The sequence below is a fragment of the Pan troglodytes genome, chromosome 10 (assembly GCF_028858775.2).
Source record: "Pan troglodytes isolate AG18354 chromosome 10, NHGRI_mPanTro3-v2.0_pri, whole genome shotgun sequence".
Classification (NCBI taxonomy): domain Eukaryota; kingdom Metazoa; phylum Chordata; class Mammalia; order Primates; family Hominidae; genus Pan; species Pan troglodytes.
In genome coordinates this window covers 82,264,801-82,281,287 of record NC_072408.2, presented here as the reverse complement: position 1 = coordinate 82,281,287, position 16,487 = coordinate 82,264,801, and the positions used below count along the sequence as shown (strand labels likewise).

Sequence of the window (16,487 nt, the reverse complement as noted above, 5' to 3'; positions counted from 1 at the left end):
CTAGGTCAAACTGCCTGAACTTGAAGACGGGCCTTCCACTTATTAGTGATTGAGTTACTTAAAATAAGAATGGTAAAAACCTGCTTCATGAGGTGTACTCCTCACTTTATAACTTTCACCTGCTGCTATCTGTTCTATTTTAGGAATTTATCATTTTTTGAGGAAATTAAAAGAACAGAGATAAAATCCCTGTCATTTATAAAACTCACAGGATAAAAACAAAAAACCCCTCTGTCGTGGGTTCTTCTGTCCATATGTAACAATCTGTTTCATACCTGGATCTCATATATGAAAACCTAAATTATTGTATAAGATACACGAGAGTGGATTTATCAGACAAACGTGTATTTCACTAATGCAAGGAATTTAACCTATCAAAGACTTTCCCTATTTGCTGCAGAAAATTTTAGAAATGCAAGCAATAAAATCAAAATTTAAAAAAATCTTGTATTTGGCATGTCGAAGACCTTTTATACTTCTAAAAGTGCAGTTATTTGTAGTTAGTGATGAACCTCTCTACACATCTTAGCCCTATGTAATGTTGGGGGTAGAAAATTAGTTTAGAGATTTTGAGAAATCTTAGGCTAGTTGAAATACTTCAGAAACGTCAGGATGTTGAATTACCATCCCTCTGACTTAGACAGAGAAATACCAACACTCGGGAAGATTACCATCAGAAACAACTTGGAAAAGTTTAATTTTGTCACTGTTTTTAAAATTAGAAATAATGTAAATAAAGTACTGAAACAAAGTAGTCTCACAATAAATAGTAGCTATTCCTGTCACTTCTTGCAGTGGAGGCCCAATGTACATTGTATTCTCATATTTGTACTTCCTCCCAACATCTAGCGCATATTTGGCCAACATATAAACATTTATCGAAAGAATGAATGACATCAATGACAGGTTGGTAGCACTCCGCTGTCCGATGGCCCAGGTTAGACCGTGAGGCCACGAGGAAACTACGGATAAAACAGTATCCAATTTGCCTATACCGCCTGCTAAACTACAAGTCCCAGTACGCAAACTCCATGGTTTCAAGGCATACTGGGAGAAAGTCTCCGGCTCTTCATTGGCCACGTAGGAGAAGCTGTGGTTTGTGTAAAAGCGCGGGCTTTAACGCACGTACGCACGGAGACTGCGCAGATCTCCTCGTCTGAGTTCCGCGGAACTCATTTTGAGTGTAGGCGTTTTAGCAGGTAGGGTTTAAGAACAGTTTCATTTCCGGAGCCACCGGAAGCAGCTTGCAAATGGCGTCTCCCTCGCTGGAGCGGCCAGAAAAAGGGGCTGGAAAAAGTGAATATCGTAACCAGAAGCCGAAGCCGGAGAACCAAGGTGATGTTATGTGGGAACCGAAGCCTGGGGTTTGTGTACGTTGAGTTGCGATGTTTTTTTCTTTCGTTCCTCGTGGACTTATAAAACCACCTGGAGCCTGTACTGTGTAGTTGAGTACCTGAATAATCGCTGATAAGATTTTGGCTGGGCCCACAGGAACGGCTGGCCGATATGGTGCCACCCAGGTGTTCCTAATTCATTGCTTTTGCTAAAGGGTCCCCAAAGCGAAGCTGTTGCGGATTACGTCTTTTGTAAAAGGATGAGTATTAAGAAAATGCCTAGGGCGACGCAGAACCTTGTAGCCTGCGGGTGGCTGAAAGTCACTGACGGAATGAGGAATAGGGTGAGGTGGGAATAGGTAGTCATGATATACAGGAGTGGACCCTGATAATGGGGTGAGGTATGGGGAAAGGAGCTGTCCGACATGTCCTTAGCTCTAGTTTGTCAGTAAAGACATTTTGAAAGATTATCAATTCCTGTTTGTCAGATGCTAAAATATTAGACGACACAGCCCTTACTCTTTAGGTTGTGTTACCTTTTAATTGTTAACTCCTGCGTTGTAGTCTGGTTTTACCCGTTTTCTTCAGTGTGAATGATAGAGAAGTCATAAATAGCCTGGGGATCTGTTCAACCAGGCTTATAGGAAGTGTTAAAAACATTGAACTCTCAATTTAGATGCATTGGGAAAGTATTCAAAGTTTCTTTGTTGTTGCTCGTTAAATGATTATGTAACGTACATAGCAGAGGATACAACTTATATAGAGTTTAATAAAACCATGCGGGAAACTAGCATTCAGACTAAGTAAAATAGAGCATTACCATACCCCTCAAACCCTTACGTGCACCTCTCAGATCATATTCTCTTTTCCTGTATCAGACGTAACCACCCTGAATTGTGTTGCATTCTGTTCCTCTTCTTGTAGTCATGAAGTGGCTTAATTTAGCCTGTTTTTAAATTTTATATACATGAAAGTGGACCGTATGCATTTTTCTGTGTCTTCTTAGATTTAGCTTTTTGTTTTTCAAACAGGGTGATACTTGCAGGTGTAGTTTTAGTCTTTTCACTGTTATGTGGTGTTTCCTTGTATGAATATACCCCAATTTATTTTTTCATTTTACTATCGGTGGACATTTGGATTGTTCCCAATTGCTTGCAATTATAAACAATACTGCTAAAACATCTTTGTACATGTCTTCTGGTTAACATGTTCAAGGGTTTCTCTAGGTTGTGAACATAGGATTGGAATCACTGAAGTGTAGGGTGTGTGTAAGTAATGCTAACTTTTTCCAAAGTGCTAGTGTCAGTTTTGTTCCCACTAGGAGTGGACGAAAGTTGTCATTGCCTTACATTCGTATGAATACATGTTATCTGAATTTTGAATTTCTGTCATTTTGGTAGTTATGAAATGGTATTTGGTTGCAGTTTTAGTTTGCATTTTCTGATCACCTATGAGGTTGCATATCTTTTCACATGTTTTGAGGCTTCCTTAATTGTGAAACTCCTGAGTATTTCTTTTGTCAGTTTTTTTCCTGAGGTTGTAGTGGGGATTTAAAAAAAAATTATCCATAGCCTTTGAAGTGTTTAAATTGGATAGGGACTTCGTCAGGTAAGCATTGTAAGTAACTAGTTGCAGTGACTCACACCTGTAATCCCAGCACTTTGGCAAGCTGAGGAGGGGGGATTGCTTGAGCCCAGGAGACCAGTCTGGTCAACATGGCAAAACCCTTAACCTACAAAAAAAAAAAAAAAAAAAAAAAAAATTAGCCGGACATGATGGCACATGCCTGTAGTACCAGCTACTTGTGAGGCTGAGGCAAGAGAATAGATCGCTTGACTCCAGGAGGTCCAGGCTGCAGTGAGCTGGGATGGAGCCATTGCACTCCAGCCTGGGTGACAGAGCGAGGCCCTGTCTTTAAAAAAAAAAAAAAAAAAAAAAAAATGTGTATAATATATAAGTAATCACTTTTGTGGAATTCGTGTTCTTTAAAGGACATTGGAGAATCCTTTATATGAAGACTAGCCAATTGTCTGTGATTTGAACCAGAAATAGCAACGTGGATGTGAGTATAAGCAGAAAGTTTACCTGTCTGAGGCTGCTAACATAGGGTAACGACGTGTTTTTCAAATACCGTGCTTAAGAGTCTCCTGTTGAGCATGGTAAAACACAGACTCTTGTCCCTCGTCGAAGAGATTCTCATTCAGTAGGTCTGTAGTGGGGCCCAATAATTGCATTTCTGACAGACTTACACTTTGTGCTGATACTGCAAGTCTATGGATCATACCTTTGAGTATAACTGAATTAGAGTATAGCTATTGAATTTAAGGAGTTCTTCAAATTCAAGACCAAGAGTTTTTTAAATAAATGATTCAGAAGATAATTTACGGTCCTTAGGAGGCATTTTCTTGTAGTGAAAGGAGTCCCAGGCTGAGTGAGCTTTGTGTTCCCTTAGGCAAGTCACTTAGCCTTTTTAGACCATCTTCTATAAAATGAGAATAATAATACAGATTCTACCTTTTATAGTTACGATGAAAGGCATATGGAAATAAGGCACTCAAAATGCTTAGGAAAATCTAGAATTACCAGTGATTATTAACTGAAAGATAAACTAGAATTCTCTTTCAGAAGTTTTACACAAACATATACATCCAGATTCCATACACTCCAGGAAAGTCAGAAAGGTTAATTGTATTTAAAATACTAACCAAAATGGCATTCAAATCTTCAATTTTATGATAGTGTAGTGCAGTACATGTTTCTGGAGTACTCACTATCTGCCTGGCATATGCCAACTAGTGTGAAGAGGGTTTCTGCTCTTAAGGAACTTTGTCATAGGAGGCAACTGAAATGTGTACAGATAATTTTAATACAGAGAATTGATGATAATGACAGAGGAACGTTCTTTGACTCTTGAATAATATAAAAAGCAGGGGAAAAGGAAATGCAAGGAGTATTGGAAGGCTTGTGAATATGTGCATAGGATGTTCATAAAGTGTCCAAAAGACAGTTAAAATGTGATGTGTAAATTTTTTCCTTTCTGTAGATGAATCAGAACTCCTTACGGTTCCTGATGGTTGGAAGGAACCAGCTTTTTCCAAAGAGGACAATCCCAGAGGACTTTTGGAGGAGAGCAGTTTCGCAACTTTGTTCCCAAAATACAGGGAAGCTTACTTGAAAGAGTGTTGGCCATTGGTGCAGAAAGCCTTAAATGAACATGTATGTGTATCTTATATCAATACATTTATTTGAGACTTTGCTCTTGCTTATGCCTTTAAGTGTATGTATGCTAATGCTTTTTTTTTTTTTAATGGTGCTAACATAGCTGGTTACTTTGGTTCCTTTGGTATTTTAAACTATTTAGGTAAGTTTTCTTCTTACCTAATGTTCATTTGTTTTAATTTTATGAGTAATAAATTACTTTGAAAAATTTACATACCTTTAATATTTTAGGAGCTTCACAACTGTCTGAAATTCACCTGTGAAGTCCCAATTTCAGTATGCCTGCTCCAGGCCATGATAGTTGTCATGTATCTGTCCCATGATCTGAGCTGAGTCATGTTTCTAATTGATTACCTTTCATCTTAAATGGAAGATGTGGATGTGTCCAACTTTTCCTTGTTTATTGCTGATGCTATGCTCCTAGATAACTGCATTTTTTTTTTCAAACTGGGGATTGAAACCCATTAGTGTATTGAGAAGTCAATTTAATGGCTATAATGAGCCTTTAGAAAATGACATATCACATGGTAAAAGTATCTTTTTTTGATATTGGCTTTATGTGTGTGTGTGTGTGTGTGTATGTATTAGGTTGTGATATAAAATGTGTTTCTAACTGTGGGACTGCTCTGGAGTTGGTTGTGCCATTGTGGGTGAAGGTGGCTCAGCAAGCTGCAGGTTGTGTTTTATAGCTGCATCTGGGATTGAGCTCATTTTTTTTTTTTTTGTAAACTCATAGAGACTCAACCATATGTTGAATTGTTCAGCACTTAACTATGTTGAAATATTCTTGAGATTATGCTCACAAGTGAGAAAATAGCATTTTAATTCGCTTTGTTGAAATCTGTTTTTTCCTGTTGAAAGTTAATGCTTACGTTTTCTAATCATTGCTTTTTTCTGAAACTATGATAATTTGCTTTTACTTTGTATTTAGTCCCCTAATTAGCTAGAAAAAAGTTTGAAAGGGAAAGTCAATTCTTACCCAATGGAGCAGATAGTAGACTGGAGCTGGGTCCAGAATAGGGAAGCTGTACAGCTTTACATTTTTACCTTAGTCAGATTTTAAGTATGACCTCATTTGTTTGATTTATAATTTTTAAATTAGAGGCAATCTATATTCCAGTGGGTACAAAGTATTCTAAAACCAAGGGTAAATGGTTTCAATTGCTCCAGTTTCTTTTAGTCTGTAAAGTGTGAAAGTAATTGAGTATTCATTATTTATACTTAACTACCTAGCTTCTTCAGGGAAGTAATTGATAGGAATTGAGAGGTGACAGAAATTAATAGGTTGGTTAGGAGAGGCTTTATAATTATCTAAAAAAACTCATTTTTAGACAACTGCTTGTTTGCTCTTTCCTTTTGTAGCATGTTAATGCAACCCTGGACCTGATCGAAGGCAGCATGACTGTTTGTACTACAAAGAAGACTTTTGATCCATATATCATCATTAGGGCCAGAGATCTGATAAAACTGTTAGCAAGGAGTGTTTCATTTGAACAGGTAAATCTAGAATTACAGAGACTTTGCTTTGTTTGCATCAGTGTTAACCTATAACATCCCACCATCAAGTTTTCTATTTGTGCTTAGGTAACAATAGCGTGGGCCTGGAAAATGAATGTAATTGTAAAAAATGTTGATAATGTCTTCTTTTTTTTTTTTTTTTTTTTTTGCAAAAGGCAGTACGAATTCTTCAGGATGATGTTGCATGTGACATCATTAAAATAGGTTCTTTAGTAAGGAATAAAGAGAGATTTGTAAAACGAAGACAACGGCTTATTGGTCCCAAAGGATCTACATTGAAGGTATTTTTTAATTAGTGGAAAACTTGAGTCTCTTCCTTAATAATTTTTCAGAGTAATGAATTTTAACTTGATCTCTTGATACAGGCATTGGAACTCTTAACTAATTGTTACATTATGGTTCAGGGAAACACAGTTTCAGCCATTGGACCTTTTAGTGGCTTAAAAGAGGTGAGAACTATGTATTATCTTCGATTCATTTTCAGCAGAGAACAAATAATTTGGTTATAATATAGTTTATTGGATAATGCTTTATAATTTTATTTCTTTAGAATGTGCTTTGATTTCCCATTAGTAAATACTTTTTATGTCATATAATTCAAGGGAATCATCATATCTGGACCCTAACATGTTTTGGCCAACCTTGGCAACTATGGAGACATCCATTTCTGAATTAGATGGTCTGCACACTATTACTCCTCCCACTATAAAATTTAAATGAGCATTAAGATCTTCAGTCTGTAGCATGTATGAACATGGTATAGTTACATATGTCCGAATGACGGGAAAATTGAGCAAAAATCCAGTTATTTGCAGTAGTGTATACAGCCAGTAGAGGTCACACACTGAAAACTTTTCTTCAAGATGTAGTTTCTTTTGTTTGAATTTTAGTATAATGTTTAATAACTTTTCATGAACATTTTCTTTAACTTCTCAAATTACATGTGGTGAGAAAATCTGTGGAGCAAATGCTGTTTCTGTTAACTCCTTTTGGTACTATTACTGTCTGGATCTGGCTTGTGAGGTTGTGCTTCCTTTCCAGGGCCTTTAATAGTAATCCTATTGGCCCTTTTTGTCATAAATTGTCTGCTCTTTTCTCATGGAGCAATAATTAAGTATATTGAATACAATTCTTAAAAGAGAGTCTTGAGGTATATGGTTTTATCTTTATATTACAAATGAGAAAGCTGGAACAGGAAAGTGATTTTCCTGTATGCAGTGGCAGTCCTTGTATTCCAGCCCTCTTCCTCCTAAATCACATTGCTTTAGAGTGTTGTATTAGTTCTCTGTGCTACATTTTAGCAGTAATTGAGAAACTGTATTGTATTCAAGGGAGATTGACTGCCTTTATGAAAGATCGAGAAGCCACTCAGAGCAGTTGAAGGAACTACTTAATTATTTAATTACATTATTTAATTTGGTACCCATTACCTGATTTTTGCAGTATTAATCCTCTTCTCCATAGCTCATTAAAATCCTTGTGACTAATTCATTTTTCTTTGCAAATTTCAGGTTAGAAAAGTAGTCCTTGATACTATGAAGAATATTCATCCAATTTATAACATTAAAGTGAGTGGTAATTATATATAACTGTACCAGTGATTATCATACTTCTTTTAGCTACAGAAACCTTTCTTGAAATTAAATGTTTTATGAAATTCTAATGCACAAACAGATAAAGCAGAGCTATTTTGGGTAAATTAGGGGTAGACTTCAGCCTACTTAATTCTACCCCAGTTTTGTAGGTACTTTCTTAGAAGCTCTCTGTGGAGCACAGTGTGAAAACTACTGAAGGGGATACTGTAATATGTTATATAGTTGTAATCAATGAAAGTAAGCTTCACAGAATCTGTTGTAGATCATATCAATCCAGTTTTCTTAGATTATGAACCCATGTATTTAAGGATATGATCTTTCAGAAATCTGCCTTTTTCTATTAAAATCTGGAACATCTCATGTTGCATTAAAACCTTTTTATGAATTTAACACTCAAATTGTAGCTCCTTTGAGAGAGATCTGTTATATCCCTGTGTGCACAAAGTTTGATTATTCTTGGAAATGTAACTATGGTATATAGAACTATTTTATGATGGGTTTGTTGAGCAATCCACTTAAATTTGATGAACTTAAGTTACAAAGTCACTGTTAGATTGGGGGAAAGTGATTTTGAGTTACATTGGGATATTGGGATATTGCAGACAAAAACAAAACTATGTGTCTGATCCCTGGTTTGCATCCTCTGATGTTCCATGGTCTGAAATTTAAATGGAATAGGGAAATGTGAAAATACTGGTTTTCTGTAATCGTGAGAAAGTTTACTTTTGTCTTTTTCTGTGATATTTCAGTTGCTACTGAAAACTTCCTGCTTGCAGGGAACATCAGCTAATTAAGAGCCCTCCCTGCTTTTATAAGTTGCATTTTAAATGTTTTAATGAAATAATGGTTGAAAATTCCGTTTTATTTTTGTCTCATTTTAACAATTCTGCATTTTATAATTAAATTTCTAATGGTTTTCTAATAATTATACATGTTTGTGATAACCTACCTTTTTGCTTATGTAATTGGTTTAATTTCACCAAAGAAACTAGGAACTGTTTATTATTTATAGAAGCAATATTTATAATGTCTGAGTCTGACAAATGTGTGACTTTGGAAAGTAAAAATTTTTACTTTGTTGCATGACTAAAGAGCTTAATGATTAAGAGAGAGTTGGCAAAAGATTCTGAATTACGATCACAAAGTTGGGAGAGATTTTTGCCGCAGTTCAAACACAAAAATGTGAATAAACGCAAGGAACCAAAGAAAAAAACTGTTAAGAAAGAATATACGCCATTCCCACCACCACAACCAGAAAGTCAGGTTAGTACTAAATGTTGAACTTCATATGAAGGAGAATCTATTTTAATGTATTTGGTCAGAAACTTTATTGAAAGTATTTCAGGTGGGATATGTGTATATATATATATATTGTGTGTGTGTGTGCAGAGCTATAAGAAACTGAGGGTAAATATAAATAGGCATATTTTGAGCTGAGTGCATGGGGGTGTGCAGTGGGGCGTTCATATTGATTATAAACTGCATCCAGGAGGTTTGTGACCCTGTAGCCACTGTAAATGTTCCATGGATAAAAGTTCGTTTAGTCTGCAATACTCTTTTCTCTGATTTGGCAACATTATTGTGACTGTGTGCTCTATGATTGTTCTTGTTCTGAAATCTTAAATTGTAAATTGTAACACCCACCGTTTTTCTAAGTTATGATTCCTTTTGTCAGGTGTCTTCTGCTTCATTTCCTTTCCCACCATGACCAGTTTCCATTTTGTTCTTGTACATCATTGTTTTGATTCATGCCCCTTTTTACTTCTGTCCCACCTTCTCAGCAAAGCTCTAAAACTTGGATCAGTCTAAAAACTTGACTTCTTCCTTGCAACGTGGCTACCAAATTAAGTTAGAGAAAGTTTTATCTTTGGATTAATTTCATTCAAAATTCATGTTTCCTCTTAATTCTCTCAGTGCCCTCCCATGTTTAGCATATGACATTGCATTTTATTGAAATATTTGAGACCACCAGATAAGAACCCCTTTCTGTTTCCTCTTCTCTCACGTATGGGTTTTCTTCCACCTGCATCAGCCTCTTCTATGTGTTCTTTGAATTCCAACTTCACCTATCTCCTGGGGGTTCTTGCTTCATTATTCCCTTCCTTGGCTATATCCTAAAGCCTTCCCTTTCTACTTCTGCTCAGCATGTGAACTCATTGCTTTCTACATCTCTTTTTTCCACAACCATGGTTGGAGTCTTTCAGGGAAGATTTGTGATTGACGGGGAAAATGATGATCATAGTGAAAAAACAATGGAAGTGTTGGATCATGGAGGAAATTGATAGTAGTTAGGGGGAAAGTGGAGTGATGCAGTCATTAAACCATGCTTCCATAACACCTGCCTTATTTCTTATGGCCCTTTCTTGTAGTAATTGACTTATCTTTTTTCTGTAGCTGTGTAAGCTTCTTGAAACAGTGATGTCTCGATTGACTTGTTCTTAACACTTATTCATTATGTGACTGGGCGAGTTATTTATCCCATCCATACTTAAGTTTCCCCATACCTGAAGTGGGAGTAATGGTAATACCTATCTTAAAGAATTGTTAATGAGGATTAAATGAGTAATTATAAAGAGCTTAGAACAGTGCCTTAGATATAATAATGCTATGTAAGTGGGAGACAGGTCAGTTATACACATTTTACATGTTGGCTGTATATTGAATGAACAAGCTGTTGCTTTTGCTAATTAGTCACCAATTCCTGATAGTTCTGGCTTTTATTCTGCATGCCACTACCTTTATTCCAGGCTCTCATCTATTCTTCATTCCTCTCCATTAAAATTATTCTTTGGTCTTTACAGTCTTCTCAGAAACCTACAGTCATTTCTAAATCTTATCCCTCCTACTTTGTCTGCCATTGAAGCTTCTTCAAATTTTCCCCAAAACTCTCTCTCCAGTTTCTTCTCACACTTTTCTGAATCAGTGACCTTCCATGCCATATCCCTGAACTACTCTGGGTTGTATTCCATGGAGGTGCTTTCCTACCTCCACACTTTTGTGTATGTATTCCCCTCAGCTTAGACTCTGTTTCCTTTATGTCACTACCATTTTTATTAATAAATCAGTTTGACCCCATTGTTTTTACCCTAAGGATATTGTGACTTGCTTAGGACATGACTTCTCCTCTACATTATTTCTGATGTAATTGTAAATACCATTTTCAACAGATTGATAAAGAATTGGCTAGTGGTGAATACTTTTTGAAGGCAAATCAGAAGAAGCGGCAGAAAATGGAAGCAATAAAGGTACGGCACTTTATGTCTGGCTCACATGAATAGCAAAGTTCATAGATACTTGAATTATTTAACTATAAATACATTTAACTGATGTATTTTTTATTTATTAATGTAGGCTAAACAAGCAGAAGCCATCAGTAAGAGACAAGAGGAAAGAAACAAAGCATTTATTCCACCTAAGGAAAAACCAATTGTGAAACCTAAGGAAGGTAATGCTTTCTATGATGTAAAAGTCTTTATTAGGAAAAGTAAACCCATAGTAAATTTGTCTGAATCTTTTTAAGAAACAGTTGTATCTTTTCTTCAGTTCTCTTAGCATTTCATTAATTACTAATCCTAAGGACAAGGGATGGCTGAGATAATTTATAATTTAGAGGCAGCTAATGCCTATTTCAGTGCAAACTGGATCGACAGTCCTCTCCTGACCTCTGGTCTGTGCTTGGAAAAGACTCTTTGTTGTGAAAGATACAAACCCAGGGCAGCCAGTGCATCTTCTGTAGAAATGCAAGAAGGTCCCTGAGCTCTGCTGTCATGCCTCTCAAAGAGGAATTATCAGAAGTTGTACTTTTTCTTCTCTTTATGTGATCTTGGCTTAGAGTTTGGCTTCTATATCGGTAACATGGATTTCTCATCACCTTAGACTAAAGGATGCTGACAGGTCTTATTCAGGAGCTATTAGTGCGAAAGTGATTGTGGTTTTTAAATGGCAGAAATCACTTTCGCACTAACCTAGTATTTAAAAAGACACTAAGAGACTAAGAGAAAACATTGTCATGCCATTTCTTCTGATGCATCCTCTTCTGCATTTTTTTCCCCTGTGGTAACACTTATCCTCTTCCTAAAGTAACCCTCCAAAGTGAACAGTGACACACTGAAGGGAGAGGGCTCACCAGCAATATTGTACATAGACTGGGTCAGAAACAGATATAATACATTATTATTTTAGCAATATTGTACATAGACTGGGTCAGAAACAGATATAATACATTATTATTTCAATATATTGCTTGTTAATAGCTTTAAAAATACTACATTCTATGGTAGATTATTGGTTATATAAAAGGTAGAAATGTCATAAGTATTATAATTTCCAGTCTGTACAACCTGTCAGTTGAGTGCTTTGAAGGTACTCAATATACTCAATAGCTAGTTACCCTAATTTAGTTTCTCCACACGGTGGAGGCTTTAACACTCTGTGCTCCTCAGGTTGCTGGGTAGTTTGTACATTATGATGTTTTATCTTATGATTCTTTTATGCTGTGATCCTGTACTTTGAATGGTAAGAAAAAGTTGCATTCTTTTTCACTGCTTCCTTTCTCTATTTTGTTCACACTTTTGGCATTGATTAGATAGTTGGCTTCTATTAGGGGGACCTCCACATACTCTCAAATTATTGTCTTTATTACCAAAATGTTGTTAAATATACCAGAATCTTGTTAAAATACTATTAATTAGTCATTCATCGAATTAATATTCTGAATTAATCTAACATTAAATGAATTCATTGAATATTCAATTAATATTGAATTAATATTTGGAAAACTTTAAATTTTGGTTTTGATATTAGAGGAAGTAGATTTTGACCTCTAGCTTAGGGTTAGCTGATTAAACTTATTGAGAAGGAATACATGTAATTTTAAATTATTTTAATGTGCAAGATGGAAAATAATGACTCAAAAGTTCCAAAATATGGAAAAGAATGTAGGTAAAATAATTTAGTCTGAAGTAGGATTTAAGGAAATAGTCTTAATATAGTTGAATCCAGTAATTGGTTCAATTATGCCATTTATGCCATTTTTATGTATACTTGTACTAATATATATTTAAAGTATTTTATGATTTGTTTTATCTTAGTCTGAAGAAATTTCTAACTGCTTTAGGCAAGTGTTTTTATATTTTATACTGTGATCATCTTTCAATTATTCAATTATAAGAATACTCTGAAGTTAACTGCCTTAAACATATATTCTTTGTTAAACATATATTCTTTGTTTTACTATAAAAATACTCTGAAGTTAACTGCCTTAAACATATATTCTTTGTTAAACATATATTCTTTGTTTTACTTGGTAAAATCTAAAGTATTACATGTGTTGTGCTTTTAATTTGTCTAGCTTCTACTGAAACTAAAATTGATGTGGCCAGCATCAAGGAAAAGGTTAAGAAAGCAAAGAATAAGAAACTGGGAGCTCTTACAGCTGAAGAAATTGCACTTAAGATGGAGGCAGATGAAAAGAAAAAGAAGAAAAAAAAGTAACATACCCAAAACTCCTTGACTAGAACTATCTCCTTTTGTAAAGGATTTTGAGATATCAGGCATTAGTTGCCTTATTTGTGAGAAATTTTCTGAGGGCTTTTTTTTTTTTTGGTGGTGGTGGTGGTGGTTCATAGAAGAGTGTTCTTTATAAATTATATTATTATTGTATTTTTTGAAAAATTTATACTAGAAAGTGGTATATATGTCTTTGTATACATTACGACCATTGTGATTATCCATTAAATCCAGTGTCTGATGCTATTGGTTAGTAATGATGTCCCAGCATTTGATGTTCCCTCTCTAATGATTGATAATAAGTAAATATTTAGGTTTATCCCTTTTGAAAGTTTGGTTTTACTTTTAACAGTCCATGAACAGAAAATTAAGGCCTCTAAAATCAGATCCCCTAGTTACTCCTCTGTTCTGAATCTGGGGAAGTAGTAAACCAAAAAGACAGGGAAAACCAGATATTTAGAGTCGAAGCAGCATGCAAAAAATAATAATGTTTTTAACTAATGAAGGCTACTGGAGTTACTAAGAATCACCTAAAAATGTGCTACTGTACCTTGCTCATTTCCTTGCTCATTTTGCAGATTTAGAAGCTGAAACATGGGTTAGGTTACTTACTAAAAGTCCACCTGTGGCAACCTGCAAATAATGCTTATTTATAGTAAAGATGAGTTTATCTGATAGAGTTAGGAAATTTCTTCTTTTGAGTAAGAGTATTGCTATAACATATATTTTTTTCTGAAATGTTTTAAAATAGAAGTACACCTAATTGTTATTGGTTAAAAAAAAGCCATATGTGAATAAGGTTGGTTTTTGGGTTTTTTCTTTCCTGAATTGTATTAGTCCAAAAGAACTAAATTAGGGTACTTGTGCTGTACCAAAATGGTAATTATAACAGACAGTATTAGAATTACTGAATTAACAATGAGAAAGAGAGAAGTGTATCTGTTACGTGGATATATGGGCCAGCCTGGATATACAACAGAGTAGTAACCTGTGAAACAAACATAGAATACCCTCTTAGACATTGTTCCTCATAATGCACTGACAGAATTCACATAGCTCTTAATGAAACAATTTAAGATTGATGTACGTACGTTTGACTTGGTCTCGCTGTCGGTTAACTGTAAAAAGTTAGGGGGAAGAAAGAAAAAAAATTAAAAGGGTAGATACAGTTGATTAAAAGGGTAGATACAGTTGAGAGTTTTATTTTAAAAAGCTAAGTCTTATAATTATGACCATTAACTTGTTTTGGCTTTATTGCAGTGACTTTCCAAGTTTAATTATTCAAAACTTTTTGAACTGACTGAATTAACTTGGTATTTTTAAGTTGACTTTTTACATAAACTTTATAAACCTTTTATAAAAAGGAAACTATACCATTACTATAAATGGAAAATCATTTTACACATCATACCTAGCAGGTAATAAAATTTAAAAAATAAAAATTAAATATTAGAATGTGAGAAATTTATTAAAATATAGTTCTAAAAATAAGTTTCTTCCTGAGAAGAATGATACTGTTTATGATGAATCCATAGTGAAAAGACAGTGACCTCTCTTTCATCCAGTCTAGTATATCACTAAATCATCATTACGATGTTTGGCTATCAAGTCATTAATTACTGTCCTCCTTTCACTGAGCTTTATTCAAATTTTGACAATCAGAGCACTGGGAAGAAATAAATTCCACAACTGCCTTTAGCCTTCTGGATACTTTCTTTTATAAAATAGAAACCTTTTCCACACCAATTCTGCAGCAGTCACTATTAGATGCTCGTGGTAGAACCCATCAATCATCTGGTCCTCTGGGTACTGTGAGCATCCCTGGTCTTCATACCTGTGAGTGGGCTTTGTGGTGAATTACTGTAAAGATGCTACCCTCACTTTTCTTGGCAGTTATGTCCATGAAATCAAGAGTGTGATGTTCTAGTTATTTTTTCTTATATATATTTTTAAATGTTCAATATTCAACTATTGAAACAAATGTACATCTGTGAACTAGCTAAAATCATCTTATGTACCACTAATATGCCCAGCACATTTTGTAAAACAGTCCTGATTTGGCCTCCAAGGGTATTTATTGAACTACCAGCAGTATCTAGGAGACCACGAAGGAATACCACGAAGGAATTTACGCTCCAGTGCTTGCCATAATTTGTCTGAGAAGGAATCTGTTAAATAAAAGCTTTTATCCTCTAACCTTTACCTTCATCAGACCTTACAAAAGGTCAAATGGTGATTCTTAAGTTTTTTAGTCACAAATCTTACTTATTCAGTATTAGTGCGAAGAATAGAATACTTTCAAGTAAGCCTAAACTTACATGAAAACAAATTACATAAATCTAGCTTTGAGAATAGGAAATTAGTGACAAGATCAATCTGTAAGATGTTGAGCACTTATCTGAAGTAAATGGGTAATGAGTTTCACATCTTATAAATACAAGTTAGCATGTGTCTTCTCAAGAGTCCAAGGGTTTTCATTATTGGACTACAGCTTTAATCTTCTAAATGTTATTCCCCAAGATTAAAGAGCATCTCAGGTTAGATCACCAAAGATCAAAAGCTAAAACCAGAAGTATTTTTGTCATTGTGGTGGTGGTAGTGTTACTAATTGCCTAGATTTTTAAAGGGAAACAATTTTTTCACTCGGTTGTTTCGTTGAAAAAAATAGAAGCAGAAACTTGCCCAAAGTCACAGTGGTCAAACTGGAAATTGCACCAAAACTTGGCATACTGGTTCTGAAATCCATAGTTTTAGCCCTTATGTATACTGGTTAATTTGGAAGGAAGAAATATATATGTTTTGAAGTGAAGAGTGAGTGAAAGGAAGAATTCAGTGAATACATTGATACCTTGATATTATCTGCATTGTGGCTACATGTTACTTTTCTTCACAAGAGTGATATAAGTGAAATAAAGAATGATTGGACTGGGAGAAAAATGGCTCAGAAAACTTTGCAAAAGTACGATTGTATGTAAAGATAAGTATTCAACATTAAATGGGAAGGAGGAGAGCAAGCAGTTTAATATATAGAATTTTATAATTTTAGGCCTGCAAGGGACCTTATAAAACGTGAGCAATGGAACACTTTTTTCCAAACTAAATTTCGTGCAGTGGAACTTGGCCGACTCTGTCCTTCCTCTATTCTAAGCACCCTACTCTAGCCCGGCTGCTCTGAGTTCAGTTTGTTACAAATATGGACACGAAAGTACCACAGGCTTTGCACAGCTTAATTGAAGTTTCCCCTTCACACCATGGTAAAAAACATACTGGGATGGAAGGGCTTGTGTCTAGAACAAGAACAAGAAATAAACTC

General features: G+C 35.1%; 2 protein-coding genes across 2 annotated transcripts in view; one reads left to right on the top strand and one right to left on the bottom strand.

Annotated features, from left to right (window-relative positions):
• The first annotated feature begins 1,017 nt into the window (after positions 1 to 1,017).
• KRR1 (KRR1 small subunit processome component homolog) lies at positions 1,018 to 16,111 on the top strand. Its single transcript, XM_003952244.6, has 10 exons — positions 1,018 to 1,335; positions 4,378 to 4,550; positions 5,916 to 6,050; positions 6,227 to 6,352; positions 6,437 to 6,520; positions 7,583 to 7,639; positions 8,759 to 8,929; positions 10,834 to 10,911; positions 11,018 to 11,111; positions 13,017 to 16,111. Exons 1-10 carry the CDS (start codon positions 1,251 to 1,253, stop codon positions 13,157 to 13,159), a joined length of 1,146 nt encoding a protein of 381 aa, XP_003952293.2. The 5' UTR covers positions 1,018 to 1,250; the 3' UTR covers positions 13,160 to 16,111.
• The window catches only part of GLIPR1 (GLI pathogenesis related 1), a 21,490-nt gene continuing 15,983 nt past the window's right edge, over positions 10,981 to 16,487 (bottom strand). The window contains exons 5-6 of the mRNA XM_009425866.5: positions 14,266 to 14,292; positions 10,981 to 14,162 (exon numbers count right to left, since the gene is read on the bottom strand). Coding sequence (XP_009424141.1) covers positions 14,008 to 14,162; positions 14,266 to 14,292 — 182 coding nt within the window. The 3' untranslated portion in view covers positions 10,981 to 14,007. The remainder of the gene's footprint in view (positions 14,163 to 14,265; positions 14,293 to 16,487) is intronic.